This window comes from Pinus tabuliformis, chromosome 2_2 (assembly GCF_031772625.1).
Source record: "Pinus tabuliformis cultivar Carrire ecotype Pingquan chromosome 2_2, CPIR1, whole genome shotgun sequence".
Classification (NCBI taxonomy): domain Eukaryota; kingdom Viridiplantae; phylum Streptophyta; class Pinopsida; order Pinales; family Pinaceae; genus Pinus; species Pinus tabuliformis.
Genome location: NC_142300.1, coordinates 101,810,133 through 101,829,893, shown reverse-complemented (window position 1 = coordinate 101,829,893; position 19,761 = coordinate 101,810,133). Strand labels below are relative to the sequence as shown.

The 19,761-nt window shown below is 37.3% G+C and overlaps 1 protein-coding gene across 4 annotated transcripts; it reads right to left on the bottom strand.

The window, feature by feature from the left end:
* Window positions 1-5,645: 5,645 nt before the first annotated feature.
* LOC149191590 (uncharacterized) lies at window positions 5,646-19,465 on the bottom strand. 4 transcript variants are annotated; one of them, XM_089404348.1, is made up of 5 exons: window positions 19,311-19,465; window positions 18,903-19,141; window positions 9,078-9,243; window positions 6,308-6,394; window positions 6,133-6,214 (listed from the first exon to the last, which is right to left on the bottom strand). In XM_089404348.1, exons 2-4 carry the CDS (start codon window positions 19,137-19,139, stop codon window positions 6,345-6,347), a joined length of 453 nt encoding a protein of 150 aa, XP_089260474.1. In that variant the 5' UTR covers window positions 19,140-19,141; window positions 19,311-19,465; the 3' UTR covers window positions 6,133-6,214; window positions 6,308-6,344. The 4 variants fall into 4 exon arrangements, with proteins under 4 accessions (XP_089260476.1, XP_089260473.1, XP_089260474.1 ...); XM_089404349.1 differs by having other exon boundaries at window positions 19,232-19,381; XM_089404347.1 differs by lacking the exons at window positions 9,078-9,243; window positions 19,311-19,465 and adding an exon at window positions 5,657-5,949 and having other exon boundaries at window positions 6,122-6,214; window positions 18,941-19,078.
* Between the last annotated feature and the right edge of the window lie 296 nt (window positions 19,466-19,761).

Genomic DNA, 19,761 nt, shown 5'->3' with positions numbered 1-19,761 from the left:
ATAGCAGGAAGGCATTGATTATGAGGAAACTTTTGCTCCTACAACTAAATGGAACACCATCCGATTAACATTTGCATTGGCCGCTAAGAAAAGATGGAAAGTTCATCTAATGGATGTGAAAAGTGCTTTTCTCAAAGGGGATTTACACAAGGAAGTGCATATGACCCAACCGCCAGGTTTTGAAATTGAAGGACAAGAACATAAAGTCTACAAATTGATCAAGGCTTTATATGGATTTAAACAAGCTCCCTGAGCTTGGTATGCAAATATGGATGAATGTCGTAAGAAAGTTGGTTTTCAACGAAGTGAATCTGATGATACTTTTTATGTGCGACAACATGGAAAATATCTGGTAATTCTTGTTATGTATGTAGATGATTTGATCATTACTGGCAACCATGATGATCATATTGCACAGGTGAAAAAGGAGTTACAAGCAAGTTTTAAGATGACAGGTTTGGGATTACTTCACTATTATCTTGGAGTTGAAGTCTTACAACGTCCGCATCATATTTTCATTTCTCAAAGTAAGTATGCAGCAGAGGTTCTTCAGCGATTTGGCATGCAGGATTGCAAGCCCATTCTCACCCCCATGGAGCAAAACTTGAAACTTTCAAAATTTGAAGGGGGGGAAAAGGTGGATAGTACAACTTACAGACAGTTGATTGGCAGCTTGATTTATTTGACAAATACTCGTCCTGATCTATCTTATGTAGTCAGTATTCTTTCACATTTTATGCAAGAACCATGAGACAACCACTGGAATGAAGCCAAAAGATTTCTTCGATATATCCGAGGAACAAATATTTTGGTCTTCTTTACACAAAGACTACAAATTTTGTACTTAGTGGATATTCCGATGCCGACTTTGCTGGGAGTATTTGTTGGCATTATGATTCTGGTATGGCTCTATGTTACAGATGTTGTACTTGATGGCAACACCCGTGGCAATGCTCGGATCAGGCTCTCAAAATGTTGAAAATTAAGAAGTACGTAGGAGAACAGTTCAGAAGATGCGTACACGCAGGTACACCGTGAAGGGACCGCGGCCAGACACGCAGGACACCCGTTCAGAAGGTGCATACCCCCAGTTTCACTTACTTCAAGGCAGAGAAGCGCGTTCACGTGGGGTTTCCTATGTTCGGCCCGTGGTATTTAACCCGCCGCTCTTGATTCTATGGTTTTGGCCCGTGGTATTGTTTTATATTATTATTATTATTGAGCCCCATGTTTTTGGGCCCCTGGTATTGGTTATCTATGGTATTGATCCATGATTTTAGGAGGAGCTTGCCTATATAAAGCAAAGGAGATCACTTGGCTATGTATCTTTTGCAATTGAATATCATAAGATCTGAAATATTGGGTTATTGTCTTAAAAGCTTGATCTATATGAAAGTGAAGTTGAAAGCGAATCTGTGAAGGGTGATCTCTCGAGCGCATGATCAGATCTAGGCATCCGACTAACTGTGGCACACTGGTGAACTGCCAATTCGGCCCTAATCAGAAGTACGCAGGTGATTAACGGTGCAAGTGCGTGGGTACGCAGAGCAGAAGAAGCAGAATTGCGTGGGTACGCAGAGGAGAAACAAGAGAGCTGCGTGGGTACGCAGAGCAGAAGAAGCAGAACTGCGTGGGTACGCAGCGCGACAGAGGTTCAGGTGCGTACGCACAGTAAAAGTACGCGGCGCGATAGTATCTATGAGTGCGTGGCTTCAGTAGCAGTACGCGGCGCGATAGTGTCTCTCGGGTGTACCTACAGTAACAATACGCAGTGTGATTGAAGAAGAAGTGCGTGGGTACACCGTGCAGCAGAAGGCTCTCTGCGGGTATACACAGGGAAGCAGAAAGTGAAGTGCGTAGCGATGCAGGCCAGAGAAAGAAAAACTGCGTATCTGTCTTAAGATCTTATGTTGACTGACTTTTTTTGTTGATAAGGTGTTCTGGGTGTAGTTCTGTCATTAATGATCTGGTTGCTGTAGTTGACTGTGTAATTTACATGTACTTGATGATCATCTCATGCTTATGGATCTAGTTTGAAAATTTATGAAAAGTGGTCCTTGTAAGAAAAGAAGTAGGGGGTTGTAGCTCCCTTCCAGGAGAGACTGGAAAACGAGAGAGAGTTGTAGCTCTCTGCAGGTTGCAGCCTGTGTACTAGTAAAGGACTGCACCAGTACAAAATCAATGTAAAAGGTGTTTCTAATTTGAAAGAAGATAGAGACATATTGCAGCAGGTGGTTTTCACCCACATTGGGTTTCCACCTTATATCTGGTGTTCTTTGGTGTGACTATCTGTTTTTTTCTTGTTCATGCTCATTATTTTATGGTACTGATATGCAAAAATAATTCAAAAGTATAAATAAGGAATATTTGTTAAAAGAACCTGATAATACTGATTCACCCCCCCTCTCAGTATTATTTCCAACAGTATTGATGATCAAGCATCAACAGCAGGTTATTTAATGAACATGGGGTCAGCAGCAGTATCTTGGACTTGTAAGAAAAAAGCTACAGTGTCCACTTCTTTCGCAGAAGCAGGGTACATTTCAGCATGGGAAGCAGCATGTGAAATTGTTTGGTTTCGCCGAATTTTGCAGGACTTGGGCATTTCTCAGGCAGAAGCTACATCATTATTCATTGACAGCCAGCCATCAAACTTGCAAAGAACCCAGTTTTTCATTCAAAGACAAAGCATGTGGACACCAAGTATCATCATATTAGATCTCTCATTGCCAAAGATGTCCTCAAGCCAGTTTATTGTCCTTTTGAAGATCAGATCTCCGACATTTTTCACGAAACCGCTTGGCAGAATAAAATTTTCTAAGTTCAAGGATGAACTTGGTATCTGTTGTAATGTATCTTTGGATCATAGGGGAATGTTAGATGATCCAAAAATACAATATTATCATAGGTTATAAAATTAGAATAAAATAATTATTAATTTAAGATATTATGTTAATAATTATTATTCTAGAATGTCTAATTATTTAGAATTAGTATATTGTTGTAACTAGATATGACTCTCCAAATGTGTCATATCTTAGGCTCTATTTTAGGAGATTTGTTAGCTAGTTGGTTTGAATAGCATTTATTGTAAATGGACACTTGTTATTTAATAAGTGATCCATAATTAGAGGTAGTTAGGACATGGATCTTATAAATAGCTCATTGCAAGAGTGTTTGGATGTTCAGGTGTAAACTCTTGCAAAATCAAAGTATGTAATTATTTTTTTCTAATTAATAAAATTACGTGTCTGAGGACACTTCTGCCATTATGCTCAACACCAACTTCGTCGACAACTTGATCCTTGTGAACAACGAATGTGGAGTCTAGAACGAGAGAAAACAACATAATACAATCCGGAGGATAATAGAATGAGAGGACTGAGGTTGAGAGAACAAGTTAATGTGACAACCAACAGGGTTGAAATCCAAATCTGAATAGATATCTAGAGTGGGTGGGGTGGGAGAATGTGAAAGTTCAATAGATGGGTTCGTAACTTCTCCCACCTCACACTGCAGAGCTAGTGTTGTTTGACGAGGAGAGGATGAAGGCTCACCTGTGACAACAACCTTATCCATCTTGGGTTTGGCAGCTCTAACACTGAGGTATGCTAGGAGGGGTTCAAATGATTCTAAAAAATGAGTATTTTCAGATATGTGAAGAAGACACTGAAATATTTCATGAAGAAATTTCAAATCAATTTCATCTTCTAGAATTTGAAAAGCGAGATTTTGGAAGCATTTCCAAACACTACAACAAAACCAGCAATTTGCGCCAGATTTAGCGCCAGATTTTAGTGCATTTTTTTTGTAATTGTGATGAGCAACCTGGCGCTAAATCTGGCTCTATTGTACAATTTTTAAAGCGTCCTTTTTTGCACCTGATTTTGCATCCTTTTTCACGCTAGATTTTGCATCATTTTTTACACCAAACTATGCATCATTTTTTGCGTCAAATTTTGAACCAAGATTTGCATCTTATTTTATGACAGGTTTTGCTTCTAGTTTTGTGTCATTTTTTGCATCTATTTTTCATTCTCTTTTTCTTCCTATTTTGTGTCATTCTTTGCTTCCATTTTTGCACCATCATTTGCATCAAGTTTACACTGTATTTTGAATCCAATTTAACGTCTTTTTATGCATCCATTTTGTGTCAGTTTTTGCATCTAGTCTTACGCCAGGTTTTGTATCTAGTCTTACACTAGTTTTTGCTTCTATTTTTGCACCAGCTTTGGTGCCTATCTTTGCACCATGTGTTGAATTTGATTTAGCACCAAATTTTGCATCCATTTTTGTGCCCATTTTTGCATCTTTTTTTGGACCATTTTTTACATCCACATTTATGTTTGATTTGTCTCCATTTTTCCCATCTCATTTTGCACCATATTTTGCATCATTTGTTTCATCCAATTTTGCATCATTTTTAACACCATCTCTTGCATCTAATGTTACATCATTTTGAGCATCCAAATTTGCATTTATATTTGCATCTTATGTTGAGTCATGTGTTGTGTCCACCTTTGCATCTTATTTTGTGTCTAATGGTACATTCAATTTAGAGCCATTTTTTACGTCTACTTTTGTATTTGTTTTTGCACCAAGTTTTGCATCCAATTTTAAGCTATTTTATGCCCCTTTTTGCACCATTTTTTTGTGTCTACTTGTGTCCAATGTTGCACCATTATTTACACTGACTTTTTCATCCAATTTTGCATTTTTTTGGTGTCTAGTTTTACATCGTTTTCACCATCCAAATTTGCATCTTTTTTTGCCTCATTTTGTGTCCACATTTGCATAAAATTTTGTGTCTGAGTTCGAGCCTAAATTTGCATGTGATTAGGAATCATTTTTTACATCCAATATGGCATCCTTGGTTTCACCTTTTTTCAGCCCCATTTTGCATCTTGTTTTATGTCTTTTCTTACATCTTTTTTTTTTCCTTTTTTGCACCCAAGTTTGCATCCCAAATTTACACCATTATTTGCATCATCATTTGGCATATTAATTTGTAACGTTTTTTGCTTCTTTTTAACGCTCAACTTTGCATCTTATTTTACATCTAGTTGTTGTCTTTTTTTGCATCTAATTTGGTGCCCATTTATGTGTCCTTGTTTTTGCCCAATTTGATATCCTTTTGTATGCCATGTTTTGTTCCCTTCTTTGTGTCAACTATTGCACAATTTTTCACTTCTAATTTAAAACACTTCGTATGTCAATTGTCTGCATTTTGTATTAATTCCTAGTTTAACATCCAATTTTACTTTCAATTTTGCATCCATGGTTACATCCGCATTTGACTTCTTATATAGAGTATATTTTTCTTTACATATATGACCCCCTTTAGAGATTCATAGTGAAATATATGATAGTTTCTAAATATCATTAAAGCAGATATCACAATTCAAAATCATTTGTAAAGAAATTTAAGAGAAATTGACAACATCCATCCAAAAAAATAACAATGTGTCATTAACAACTTTCAAAACATGTATAAAATAGCAACATAATACTAATAAAATCAGTATTATTTTTAATCAAAACAAGTAAAATTCAAATATGATTAACAAATCAAAATATTTCATGAATATCGTTATTCTACGATAAATTAACAACATACATAAATCAAACTCATCGTATGATTACAAAATCAAAATGTCTCATTGATATAGGGTAAATTCACAACACCCATCTAAACATAACAATGTCATTCTACACAATAATTTCTTCATAAAAAATAATGCATGTGCATGCCTAGCTACCACCACCAAGATCATCCTCATGATCATCTTGACCATCCTCATTACTCTGATCCACATCATCACCAACACCGCAACTATCATCATCATCTCCTCCTTCACCACCATCATCCTCATCCTCATCCTCATCATCTCCTGATATATGTTGAACATAATTTGGATCATCGTCTTGGCAATCATTACCTATAGCATTCTGACAAAAAAAATCAATATTACATGTTAGTATTAATTACATAACACAACGCATGTTTTTGTTATACAATGTTAACCATAAAATGAAGTAAGATATAATATCTAATAGTACTAAAAAATAAAATGAAAATATGGTTTAAAAGTATATTGGAAATCCAACTAAGATTACATACCATGGAGTCCATCCAAACAACAAATTCAACCCATCTCTTTTCCTGCAGCACCTCCTTTTCCAAATGATTTGGAGGTCTTCCATATTTTAGTTCCTATCAATCAGTAAATAGGGAGAAATTAGATAACAATGACTTTCTTCTAGTACAAAATTTATTAAAAAAATATCACATGTTTAATACACTTACAAAGGTTGTTATCAGTGCTTTTAAACCTTTCTGGCCACTACGATGAGTGACTTTTGTCTTGGTTAACCTCGCCTTGGATGCCTTGTCCTTAAACATAAACCAATTCAATTTATTTTCACACAAATACATGTTTAAGATACTTATAAGTATTAATACATTCTAAATAATGTTTAATGAAAAATTCAATACCTGAATGCTCTCATTGCCGACTTTTCTTTGTGTCTTCTAGAAGAGATTCATTCATACTTAAACAAGGGGATATATTGTAACTTTTTCTAAGTTCTGAATTTTTGGATCGAATACTAGAGTCCAGGCCAAATAAGGTGCTTAAACAGGTTGATATATTATATCCCGGCGTAACCTCATGGATCCTCAACGGAGTATCCAGTTGGGAAGGTTCCTACTTGCTCACCACAATCTGTATATTTTCTCCAACTTCGAAATTTTGGTTCTCTCCAGCTTCCTGGCCATTGTTTCCCTCAATTTTGGCAGGGTCAATGAATCCCTCATGTTTTCTGTTGCTGTCCATATCAAACAATTTTTCTCTAATTGGACCTGCAGCAGTTATGCCATCAACAATAAAAATGCTTTCCTGGCATGCTCCCTTCATGGATTTGACTAAAGATCAGTAGCAGGAGTTACAGGTGGTCCAGGTTCAGGAGTAGATCGGTGGGGTTCAAGAAAGTAGTAAAAGGAGCTAAAGAGGGATCTCCTAGTGTCCAAACAGGACTAACTGCTTAAAGACTGGGATCTGCTAATGACAGATTGCTCACCCGGGGTCTCAGGATCAGCATGAAAATATTGAAACCATATTCCACAGAAGTGAGATCTTGAAACCATCCAGCATTCTCTCCCAAGTTCCCAGCATCTGGGAGATGAAGGTTGGTATTTCAAGTCCTTCACTTTCATACCTCCGATGAGTGGATTATCCAGAACGAGGTTTCGAGAAAGGCAGGCAAAAAAGAAAATCAGAGTGTTTTTTGTATTCGGTAGCATCTGAAGTTCTGGTCTCCAACAAGCTAATCACTCCCACTAGAAAGCCATAATGAAATTTCCATATGTGAAATTTCTATAAAGACTCTGAGCCTTTTGTTTTGAAATCCTGTAATATGTATACCGACTGAATGTAAATGTTTGTTCACTAATAGGAAAACAAGGTTACTATCTATTAACATATTTCTTAATAGTGAAGAATTGCATTGAACTTCTTTGTGTTATACATATGAATTCTCAGATACTATAAAATATCCGCTGAAAACTAGAACACCTCTAGTTATACTTCAGTTTATAGATCAACTACAGCACAGGTAAACAACCTTATGTCAGACAACAACATCAAATAATTATGTAGCCATTGACTACAAGATTTGACCACTTTTGACTACAAAACTAACCAGGGCCATCTGGGTGACAACAGATAAAAGAAAGCAGAGAAAATTTGTGTTATGTATATGTTATCTCTTATGCATACATTATTATTATGTGCCTATGGAAAGATGGAACCTCTGCATTTCTTTGGATTTAGGCTATATCATTTTCCTTGAATTAACTAGGTGATTTTTATTTTTATTTTCTCATGTAGTAGGTGCTCCAAGGACATAAGGACTCAGTGTATTCTCTTGCATCTTATTGTCTCAATAGGATTCCGAGCTTGGCCACACTTGTGTATTTTTATTTTCAATAAATTGAAATTGGGATTCTCACTCTGAAAAGATATGAGGGAAAAATATAAACAATACTTGCAAATTGATAGATAAGATCGTTGTTTATCATATGGTAGTATTTAATGATAAAAGTCTGTGCTACAAAAAAACACTGCTTTGCATGAACGAAAACAATGGCTACATAAGATTTTCCTAGATGATATCCTTTATCCCATTTGCACAGTCAGGTTTCTATCAAGGTCTGCACCTGACACTTTCTCTCAGAGCTTAGCAGCACCAATGAGGATACTCTTCATACAGTTAATTAAAGTTTGCATTTGTTTTCTGGAATGCAAATATGTGGGATATACACATGCACAATCCAAAGCTCCATTTCTGACTATATCAAAAACTGCAAGAGAAGGTCCTACTCCATGAACAGAAGAGCATCCCATATAATCCTCTAAACCTATTGCCCTTTTCAATTCATCCATTTCGTCCACCATGGGACCTTCAAATACCACAATAAGTGAAGTGCGAAGTGAAGATGATGGAGTTAAATAAGGATGTTGAATTGCTTGGCACATAAGGAAGTTGACATCACTCATGTCTATGAAATGTTTTTGATTCCTCATAGATGTATCAAGTGCATTTGAGCATTGTCTGGCCAGCACCCAAAAGTCCCCTGTTTCATTGATATGATGGGTATTCATAATAGCAGAATGGTAGAAACCTTCGTGCCCACAAGAAACCAAAATAAGGGTCAAGGGAAGCAATACAAATATTCACACAACTGATCAGAAGAAAATTAATAAAAAAATAAAGGGTACAAATTGAGATATACTAATACTGTTTGTAGCTGATAGAACCACACACAATTGCTTTCTTACTGAATACAAGTGTATCTGTACAACATATATACCATGAACAACATGACTGCTCACACTAGAAAAACCCAGTTCATAGAGTGCAAGAAATCATGCCATAAATAAATTAAACCTACAGAAACCGATAACTGTAAATAAATACAAAAACATACTGTGAAAACTAGACAAAACTTTGAAGCAGCAGTGGTAATTCAAAATAAAATAAAGCAATGTACAAATATGGAATTGGCAAAACCTTACCAACACTATGATCAGATAGGCTGCTGCCAACGAGGCTTCTGTAGTCAACCAGAGTTATGACAGAGTAATGCTCCCAGCGATTGCCAAGCTCCTTGAGAACGGAAGTGGCTTTAAGCCCAGCTGCTGTTAAAGCTCCACACATTGTTGTTCTTTCTGTCTTGCAAACCTGTGATGGCAATCCATCAACATCAAAATTGATACTCATGAAATCATAGAACTTATAGTTCATTAATTTATAATGATATAACGTAGAGAACAAAACCTAGTGTGCATTTACTGGCATTAACAATGCACAAATGTAAGACCTCATGGACTATAAACTCTTTGTGGACAATAAACTCTATTAACATGGAAGATAATAGACTTTATGGCCTAGCTATCACTAGGCTATAGACCTTATGGACTTCCTATCCACAGTTACAGAACAATTCCTATCCTCTTCATTGACCTAGATACTAGGAAATAAACCTTATGGACTTCATATCCGCATAACATAATTCCTATCTTCCCCATATGACTTCTCTGACACTACTAAATCAAACAGTACACAGTATTGGATATTGACTTGCAGCAATGCTACAAAACTATCTATAAATCTATCAGTACAGATTATCAACTTACATTCTCAAGCTGAGCTGTCCTCTCTGAGCATAAGCACAGACGAACGATTTGTGAATGGCGAGGAGAATTAGGATCTTCAAATGGAAAATTGGCATGCCTCCTGGACCCCAAAGAATATCCCAATAAGTCAACCCCATGAGCCCAGAAGGGCTTGTTGGCCTGGCCTCTGGGAATTGCATCCTCTATAGCCATAAAATTTAGGTTTTCTTCATGATATCCATTCTTCTCTGTCTGAGAATTGGTTTCATATAAAGATCTATAAAGATCTTAGAAATTTCTATAAAGATCTTAGAGGCTAGATCAGTGCGAAAGAGGGAGAGAGCCAACAAGTACCATGGATAGTGAGTAGGTTTCATATCTATAGTCTCTTTATTACAGGATGGTATAACATTACTAATCAGTGAGGCACATAGACCAGTGTACATGTTTCCACCAAGAAAGCTCATAACACAAAGACTAATCGCCCGGTTGGATTCTTCCCTGCACCTGCTTTGGCTGGATCGAATCCCTATATCGGGAGTAGTGCCAGCGGGGAGGTGGGCCGGCATCTAGCTAGTCCAAATCATCCATCCAGGCACATCAATCTCAATTTTATGTTTGAAGTGACAGGCAGGCCCCTGACTTATAAAGGGTTCATTCATGCGCTCGTTCTCGCTTATTGATCGAATTACCTTATGGATGCTCGACACCTTGATGAGGTCTGACCTAGATCGGATGCCCAGCTATATCGGATGGGCGGCGAGATGAGGGATGTTTCTGCTCAAGCATTGATTGACTAAGCCAGTTTTTTCCTACAGGATTCCAATCGGGGCCAACAGGATAGATAGATTGGGCTGATTCCATCCATAGGTTCAGATTAGTGCGTCGCCCTACTTACTATTATTAGGCGACCCCTATTCTTATTTGAGCTCTTCCAACCTTGTCACAATGGAAAGCAATTACCGAATCCACAATGGCTGGCAAGAGCGCCCCCAGCTTATTCCTATAGCTATGGCCAGATCTTCCAATCACCTGGGAAAGCCGAACAAAAGAAAGTGAGGGGCCCTACCGCTCCAGGAGCAATCAGCCAGCACACCGGTGCTCCACCTACTGGCCAAATTAGATATAAAAGGAGGACGTTAATACCAGTTCCCCATTCATCCCAGAATTCAGATCTTTTGACCGGGAATAAGAATCTCGCTTGACCAATCTTGCACATAAAGACTCGTTACGTAACGTATCCTCTCTCTTGCGACCGAAAGGAGCTAAGGAACCAGTCACTAAGATGGGTGGGGTTCATGAAAGCAGTAAAAGGAGCTAAAGAGGGATCTCCTAGTGTCCAAACAGGACTAACTGCTTAAAGACTGGGATCTGCTAATGACAGATTGCTCACCCGGGGTCTCAGGATCAGCATGAAAATATTGAAACCATATTCCACAGAAGTGAGATCTTGAAACCATCCAGCATTCTCTCCCAAGTTCCCAGCATCTGGGAGATGAAGGTTGGTATTTCAAGTCCTTCACTTTCATACCTCCGATGAGTGGATTATCCAGAACGAGGTTTCGAGAAAGGCAGGCAAAAAAGAAAATCAGAGTGTTTTCTGTATTCGGTAGCATCTGAAGTTCTGGTCTCCAACAAGCTAATCACTCCCACTAGAAAGCCATAATGAAATTTCCATATGTGATCTGTATGTTTCTACACTCAACATCTGCATTGCACTCCTTATAAACCATCTCCTAAAACCACTGTATCAATGCATACTAAGCTCACCAGAAATCTTTCTAATAATGACCATAGCTCCTGTAGGGATGGTATCGCCATAATGCATGCCACAGCAGTAACACACTAAAGCCTACTAAAAGAGAAAGCTTGGATTGTGGTGTGACTCCCTAGCATATGTGTTATACAATAATCCACCTCTAGCCCTCTAAGTAGCTCTATAATGTATCTCTCCTCGCATCAGTGCCAAAATATGTCGCAGAGAAGCAATGTAGGTTGATGCCATTCATTCAAAACGACTTTGTTGTAGAGGAACGTGTCAGTCAACCTGTGTGTTAATGTTATACATATTGTAGAGGAACAAAGTCTTATACATCATGAGCCATATGAACTGTGTAGAGCCAAGAGCCATCGGTAATAGAATTGGCAGTAACAACATGCCAAGCAGCTCTGCTACTGCTGTTCAATGAAGCTACGAAGATGAGCTGTGTAGAAATTAAATTAAATCTCTGAGATATTTTCTGGAAGAGAATCATCAATACCTGAACAAAATAATGCATCATTACTCTCCATAAGATTTGGCTTATCTAATGGATCACTAAAGTCTAGTACCAAACAAAGAATTCAAGCAAGAAGACATATCAAGGCCTTCTGTAAGCATAGGCATCTTCAATGGAGCACCCATGTTAGAAGGTTCCTGGTTGCTAGCCACTGTGTCTACTTTCACAAGTTGTATATTTTCTCCAACTTTGAATTCTTGTGTCTCTTCATCTCCATTCTGTACAGATTGTTCTTCCTGGTCATCCTTACTACCATACTTGAAACAAGTCATTCATACTACTGAAATGGAGCAGCCCCGCTGCTAGATAAAGCTCAAACTTGATGAAGATCTTCTTACTGTTATTCAAAACTTTTTGCAGGGTTATGATTTGAAAACCTGCTTCGACTGAAACCCCAAGTGTAGAAGATAGTTTTGATTTTGAAATGCTAATAGTACAGACAGTGGATGTCAACAATATCACTGACTGCCAGAACAATCTGCCCATGCATACACTCTTCCTTGATTATGATATTGAAGATAGGCAAAGGAGGTAATACCAATGAGATAGATCAATGCTTCAGAGAATGAAGATCGGTGGATACTCCTGGACTTGTTATGGAGATTGAAGACACAGTAAAAGTCTGACATTCCTTAGAAGTGAAGTCAGATGATCTTTGGTATCATCGATATTTGTTCCTTTCACTTCTTCATAGGCACCTTACTAGCTAGTGCCAGTGAGAAGTATCAGTGAGTTCTGAGGGAGCAACATATATTTTCTTACTATTCCAACTATATGCCCTAGACTTGAATCTAAACAGCGAATTGTCAACAATGGTGTCTTGTCACTTAAAAAAAAAAACTCAACAGTGCCTTGTGTATCTTAAATTCAACAAGTTTATTTATGCTGATCTCTGTAAGATTACAGTCTTCATTAGGAGTTCTTTCCATGGTCATATAAGATGATGTCATTTGATGCTATTGGTTAGATTACATATAAACATCGAATTCTCAACAATGGTGTCTTATCACTTAAAAAATACTCAACGGTGCCTTATGGATCTTAAACTCAACATGTTTATTTATGCTGGTCTCTGTAAGATTACAGTCTTCATTAGGAGTTATTTCCATGGTCATATAGGATGACGCCATTTGATGCTATTGGTTAGATTACATATATATGGAGTATCGATTCCATATTAACTATGCATCAGTGCCAAAATATGTCGCAGAGAAGCAATGTAGATTGATGCCATTCATTCAAACTGACTTTGTTGTATAAGAATGTGCCAGTCGACCTATGTGTTAATGTTATACATAATGCAGAGGAACAAAGTCTTATACATCGTGAGCCATATGAACTGTGTAGAGCCAAGAGCCATCGGTAATAGAATTGGCAGTAACAACATACCAAGCAGCTCTGCTACTGCTGTTCAATGAAGCTACGAAGATGAGCTGTGTAGAAATTAAATCTCAACTAAATTTGGAAGATGAAGATCTTATTCAACTTCTGTATTTAGTTTCATGTGGCAAGATCGAGATTCTTCTAAAAGAACCTAGCACTGCAACAATATCTACAAGTGATAATTTTGAATTCAATCCTCCCTTTTCGCACAAGGTGAAAAATATTAAGATTCCACTTACAGATATGAATGAAAATGAGAGGAATAGAGTGATTGAAAATGTACAAGAAGACAAACATTTCTGAATAGATTCAACAATAGTTCTCATCATGAAGGCTAGAAAAATCTTACCTCAGCAACAACTATTGAGTGAGTGTGTTGAACAGTTCCAAAGCACATTCAAGCCCGAACTTAAAGCAATAAAATCCAGAATTCCGGACTTGATCTCAAAGGAGTACCTGGAACGTGACAATGAAAACAGTAATTTATTGAGATATATAGCCTAATATCGCTGATTGAGATGCAAGTCGAAAACAAATCTGTAATGCAACATATGGTTAATTTTGTTTTATTTTAGAGAAATAAAACATATCACAGATTGGATTTTCCATGTGAGTTTGACTGACTAACATAGAAATACTCTGTTTTGCAATAGAGGATGAAGAAGTTTTCCAGGTCAGCTAATCAGTCACCCAGTTCTACCTTAAAGAGGAGGGACTTAGATAATGCACGGTTTTTGTGCCACAACTCATCAGAGGAGAGAACACTGCTCGACTCATGCTACTGTTCCTTAAATTTTGTTTTATGTTTCAGACAGGGAGTTCCATCCCTTCGTCTACAAGGAAATAACATAAAGTGGCGATGGATCGATATAGAAGTTAAAATTATTTGGATCTAAAGGAGTGGTGGTTTTATCCACTACTCCAGCTAGTGCCTAAAAAATATAAAATTTGGGTTTGGTGGTTGTGAATTCCATTGTCACTGAAGGTAGGTATAGCCTAATTTTGGTGTCCACCAGAAACCTATCAATTACTTTGGCTATACCCTCTTTACCCTTCCTTTCATTACACCAATCTTACAAATAGCATGCACTTTCAGAACCTAGTCAAAGAGCCCCCAACTCCAATGGTTTTTCAGACTGGTTATGATTTGAAACCCTGCTTCGTCTGAAACCCCAAGTGTAGAAGATAGTTTTGATTTTGAAATGCTAATAGTATTAACAATGGATGTCAACAATATCACTGACTGCCAGAACAATCTGCCCATGCATATGCTCTTCCTTGATTATGATATTGAAGATAGGCAAAGGAAATTATACCAATGAGATAGATCAATGCTTCAGAGAATGAAGATCGGTGGATACTCCTGGACTTATTATGGAGATTGAAGACACAACAAAAGTCTGACATTCCTTAGAAGTGAAGTCAGATGATCTTTGGTATCATAGAGATTTGTTCCTTTCACTTCTTGATAGTCATCTTACTAGCTAGTGCCAGTGAGAAGTATTAGTGAGTTCTGAGGGAGCAACATATCTTTTCTTACTATGCCAACTATATGCCCTAGACTTGAATCTAAACAGTGAATTGTCAACAATGGTGTCTTGTAACTTAAAAAAAAAACTCAACAGTGCCTTGTGGATCTTAAATTCAACAAGTTTATTTATGCTGGTCTCTGTAAGATTACAGTCTTCATTAGGGGTTCTTTCCATGGTCATATAAGATGATGCCATTTGATGCTATTGGTTAGATTACATATAAACATCGAATTCTCAACAATGGTGTCTTGTCACTTAAAAAATACTCAACGGTGCCTTATGTATCTTAAACTCAACATGTTTATTTATGCTAGTCTCTGTAAGATTACAGTCTTCATTAGGAGTTATTTCCATGGTCATATAAGATGATGCCATTTTGACGCTATTGGTTAGATTACATATATATGGAGTATCGATTCCATATTAACTATGCATCAATGCCAAAATATGTCGCAGAGAAGCAATGCAGATTGATGCCATTCAGTCAAACTGACTTTGTTGTAGAGGAACGTGTCAGTCGACCTGTGTGTTAATGTTATACATAATGCAGAGGAACAAAGTCTTATACATCGTGAGCCATATGAACTGTGTAGAGCCAAGAGCCATCGGTAATAGATTTGGCAGTAACAACATACCAAGCAGCTCTGCTATTGCTGTTCAATGAAGCTACGAAGCTGAGCTGTGTAGAAATTAAATCTCAACTAAATTTGGAAGATGAAGATCTTATTATGAGGCCGAATTGACTGGGTTTGGCTGAGCTCATTTGGAGGAGATTTTTGTTGGTTTGACTAGCATTAACTTTCTGGTTACAACATCTTGTTAACTTTTGTTTGGCTGGACTGTTTTGACAGTGATTGGGCAAGTAATTTTGTATGATGTACTCTCTCTCTCTCTCTCTCTCTGTGCTGAACTTTTGAAGAATAATAAGAAGATTTGATCAAAGGGTTTTCCCCACATTGGGGTTTTTCTCTAGCATCCGCCAAATATTGTGCCCTCTTGTCTTGACTTGTCTTATTCTTATTGTTTATGTTCTATCTGCAAATACTCTCAATATTTATGTGATTGCTAATCTGGAAATTTATATTGGGCTAATAAGGAAAATTGACGTAAATTGCTCTAAAGCATAAGAACATACCATTGTTATCTAAAATTAACAATCGTTCTATAATTAGCATGATTAAAATGTAGAAAAATGTTATGGAGTGTCCAAGTAGTGTAGAACAGAGAAGAAAGAAAAAATACCACAAGACAACCATAGGGTTGATAGAACCATGTTTAGGCACATTAGATATTGCTTGGTGACAGAGTCTTACACCTTTGAAAGGAATATTTGTTTCCCTACATTTCTATTGAACAAATACAAACCTGAATATGTTCTAAGGACTATCATGGAGGGAGTCGAGATGACCCACAGGACCCATAGCTGAATACACAAGGGGATTTCAATGCTGGAAATCTAGTTTATAGCATAGTAGCAAGATTTGGTCATATTGCTCTTTATTATATGGAAATTCGGCAACAGTACAAAATTCAGTGTGTTTTCACTGCAATGCAGATACAGAACAGTTCACTTACCTTATAATGTCTTTGATACCCATCAACATATAAGCCCCAAAAAAACAGAGCAAAAACCTCAAAAAAATAAAAATAACAGTAAGAAAACACTTAAAAATAAACTACATTGCAAAATTTTCAAAGAATAAATTGCTTTTTCTGGTTTTAGTGTGTTCTGAGGATGAAATTCTTCTAAAATATGGAACAAAACGCTTATTTTCATACTAAGAAATATAGATTTCCATATTGGAACCATGCTGCATTTCTTTATTAGGTATTTTCCATACTGAGTTGTATTTGAATACATATTCGGATTCAAATTTTGCTACTATGGTTTATAGCCATTCCTAGTTACACGTATGCTGAAATCAGGGAGGTCAAGGTAATCAGATAAATTGTCACAACAATTATGAACAAGAGGCAACCTTCCTTGAAATTCTTGAACCTCCAGTAATCAGAAAAATTGTCACAACAATTATGAACAAGAGGCAACCTTCCTTAAAATTCTTGAACCCCCTACCCTTGCCTGGATTTTCTCACGGCGCCAATCAGTCCTCATGTACATGTACATCAAAATATTTATTATATAATTAACTATAAATTTGTTAACATTAAAAGGACAAATAGATCCTCTGTTCATGTAGAGATGCTCACTGACGACCATGTTGACAATGGCGATGAGAGGGAGAAACTGCCGTGATATCCAATCTTCAATATGCATATTTTAGATAATAAAGACTGACCTACTAAGTTAACCAAGTAGATGTTATACAAAGTACACATAAATGAAGCTCAAAGCTAAGAGATTTTTTTTCTCACTTTCTTTGCTTCCCACACAAACTATTACTCGATTTCGATTTTTCTTATTAGATTCCAAAATTTAATGAAATTATCTGGCTGGGAGCATTGTTGCAGTGCATGGCTTTTATCCACTATCTCCACTACAAATTTTGAAATGACAACAAAAAATCCATTAAGACCGGAATCTCCCCACAACAGTGAAAGCAGAGTTCATTATTCAAGAACAAAGTAAAGCGAACCAAATACTCTAAGAGCAAGACATGCATGAGTCCTCCAGACCCAGATCCACTAGATTGATTGCATCATTTTTTCAGCTGGATGAAGCATCGATGACCCGATAGATGCACCAGTCATGAGCAAAAATAACAGACGATCAGTGATTTAGAAGCACCCTTACCAAGCACAGTTGAGATCATCCAGATAATCCACAAGGCCATCTAGGTATGCTATCTTACAAAAGCTATAATTCTCAGCTTATATCTTGTAGACACTAGACAGACACCCATCACCAGGGTTCTCCCTTCCACACGTAACCCGTCAAACTTTGCAGTCCGATGAGCTTCAATAAAGTTTGCCAGGATAGAATCCAGCCTGGTTTATGGCCCTGCATACCTCTCCTTTGACGCTTAGATAAATTAGGACTTATTTATTTTCTAGGCTTCTGCTATTAGTCTCGTCTTCATTGTATCAGGTTTATCTGTTATTATAACCCTTGAAAATCTGATAAGGAAATCCAAGAGATGCTTCTCCATATTTGTGAATGACATTCTTCGTAAAACTGTTGACATAGACTAGTGCACCTAAATCTGGGGGATTTAAACTGGTTACCTACTAACACGTAACCAGAACCAGCCAGATGCTCGTCTTCATTGTATCAGGTTTATCTGTTATTATAACCCTTGAAAATCTGATAAGGAAATCCAAGAGATGCTTCTCCATATTTGTGAATGGAATTCTTCGTAAAACTGTTGACATAGACTAGTGCACCTAAATCTGGGGGATTTAAACTGGTTACCTACTAACACGTAACCAAAACCAGCCAGATGCTCAACAACATTGGCTACAAACAATTGAGATAATCACCCCTTTGTTATTTTATCATTCGTCATTCTGTTAAATCTGAAATCTTATTTGTAGTCTCTCCTTTTCAGCGAATACCTTTAAGCACTCCAGCATCAATATATAGTTTTAGTCCCATTAACCTAATGTCCTTTCATCATTTGTGGACATTTATATAATTTATTTATTTATTCCGAAATTCTTCTTAAAATTATTATTTCCATTTCTTTATGAACCTTCTGCTGTCGAGCAATTGGTGTTATTTTGAGCAAAATAATTTGTAAACGAAGTTTCTTGGTTAGTGAAAAGCCCGCCAAAAGTACCTCTACGCCAAGTAGATCCCTAGAAAGTGTCTATCTCTCAATGTTAGTGACATCTCAACGCATTCACCCATTCGGGAGCTTTCGTAGGCAGTCAGCGTCGTATGTAGAGCATCTAGCTCGGCGGGCCTCACAGTTTGTGAGGAAGAGTAAGCAGATCGCAGAGTATTTGCTTATTTCACTCCTTTCGGAAAACCTATAAATTTTTTAAAGTAACTGCGACTTACGAATCATAAGTTTTTTAAAATAAATTCTACTTAGTTTCAGATTTTTAGATTTTTAAGGGGTTTTACCGACCCAGAAATAGAGATTCAATAAATGGAAGAGAAGCTTACTGATGGTGACATCGCCGTCGGGGCTCTGGAGCATCTTGTCCATTCCCTTGGGGCCGAGTGAGGTGCGGAGGATTCTCGCAACGGACCTGGCGGCCGCAATGTTGGCCTTCTGAGCATCTAAGCCTCTGATTCGGGTCTTCTGCTCCTGCTCCTTTATTATGATAAATGGCCTCCCGTACTCATCAAATGCCAGCGCCATCCCTGCAAACAGTAACAGATTGCAGCACAGAGATTAAAACCTAAACATACAAGAGTGGCTGCTAAAAACACACTGGATTTTGAACCAGAAACCTGAAATGCGTGTACTCCTCTCTGTGTGGAAGACTGAATGTGCGGGTGGAAATCCATTGAAGTTAAAAATGGAACATACCTTGGCGCCGTCAATGGACTGAAGAACCGATCGTGGGGTTCGAGTGTCTGCTGCTGGTGAACCCTAATTCGCAAATCTCTGCAATCTCGTTTTCGCTCCCGCCCTGCGAAAAGCGAACAGATCCTCCTTCTTGTTCTAGAACGTAAACGAAGTTTGGGTTGGGAGGGGTTTTGTAAAGAAAAGTAAAGCTTTACCTTTTTCAAAAATGCTAATTTCATAGTGAAAAACAGTAAATACATTTTTTTATTTTCACATCACTAGTTAAGTAGCTATATAATGTTTTTGGTTCTTGGTTAGGTTGGAAAATATTTATAATAATATAATTTTATGGTTGTTGTTTAAGTTTATTAGGTGTTATTAAAACAATAAATACATTTTTTTTATTTTCACATCACTAAAGAAGTAACTATATAATGTTTTTGGTTATTGGTTAGGTTATAAAATATTTATA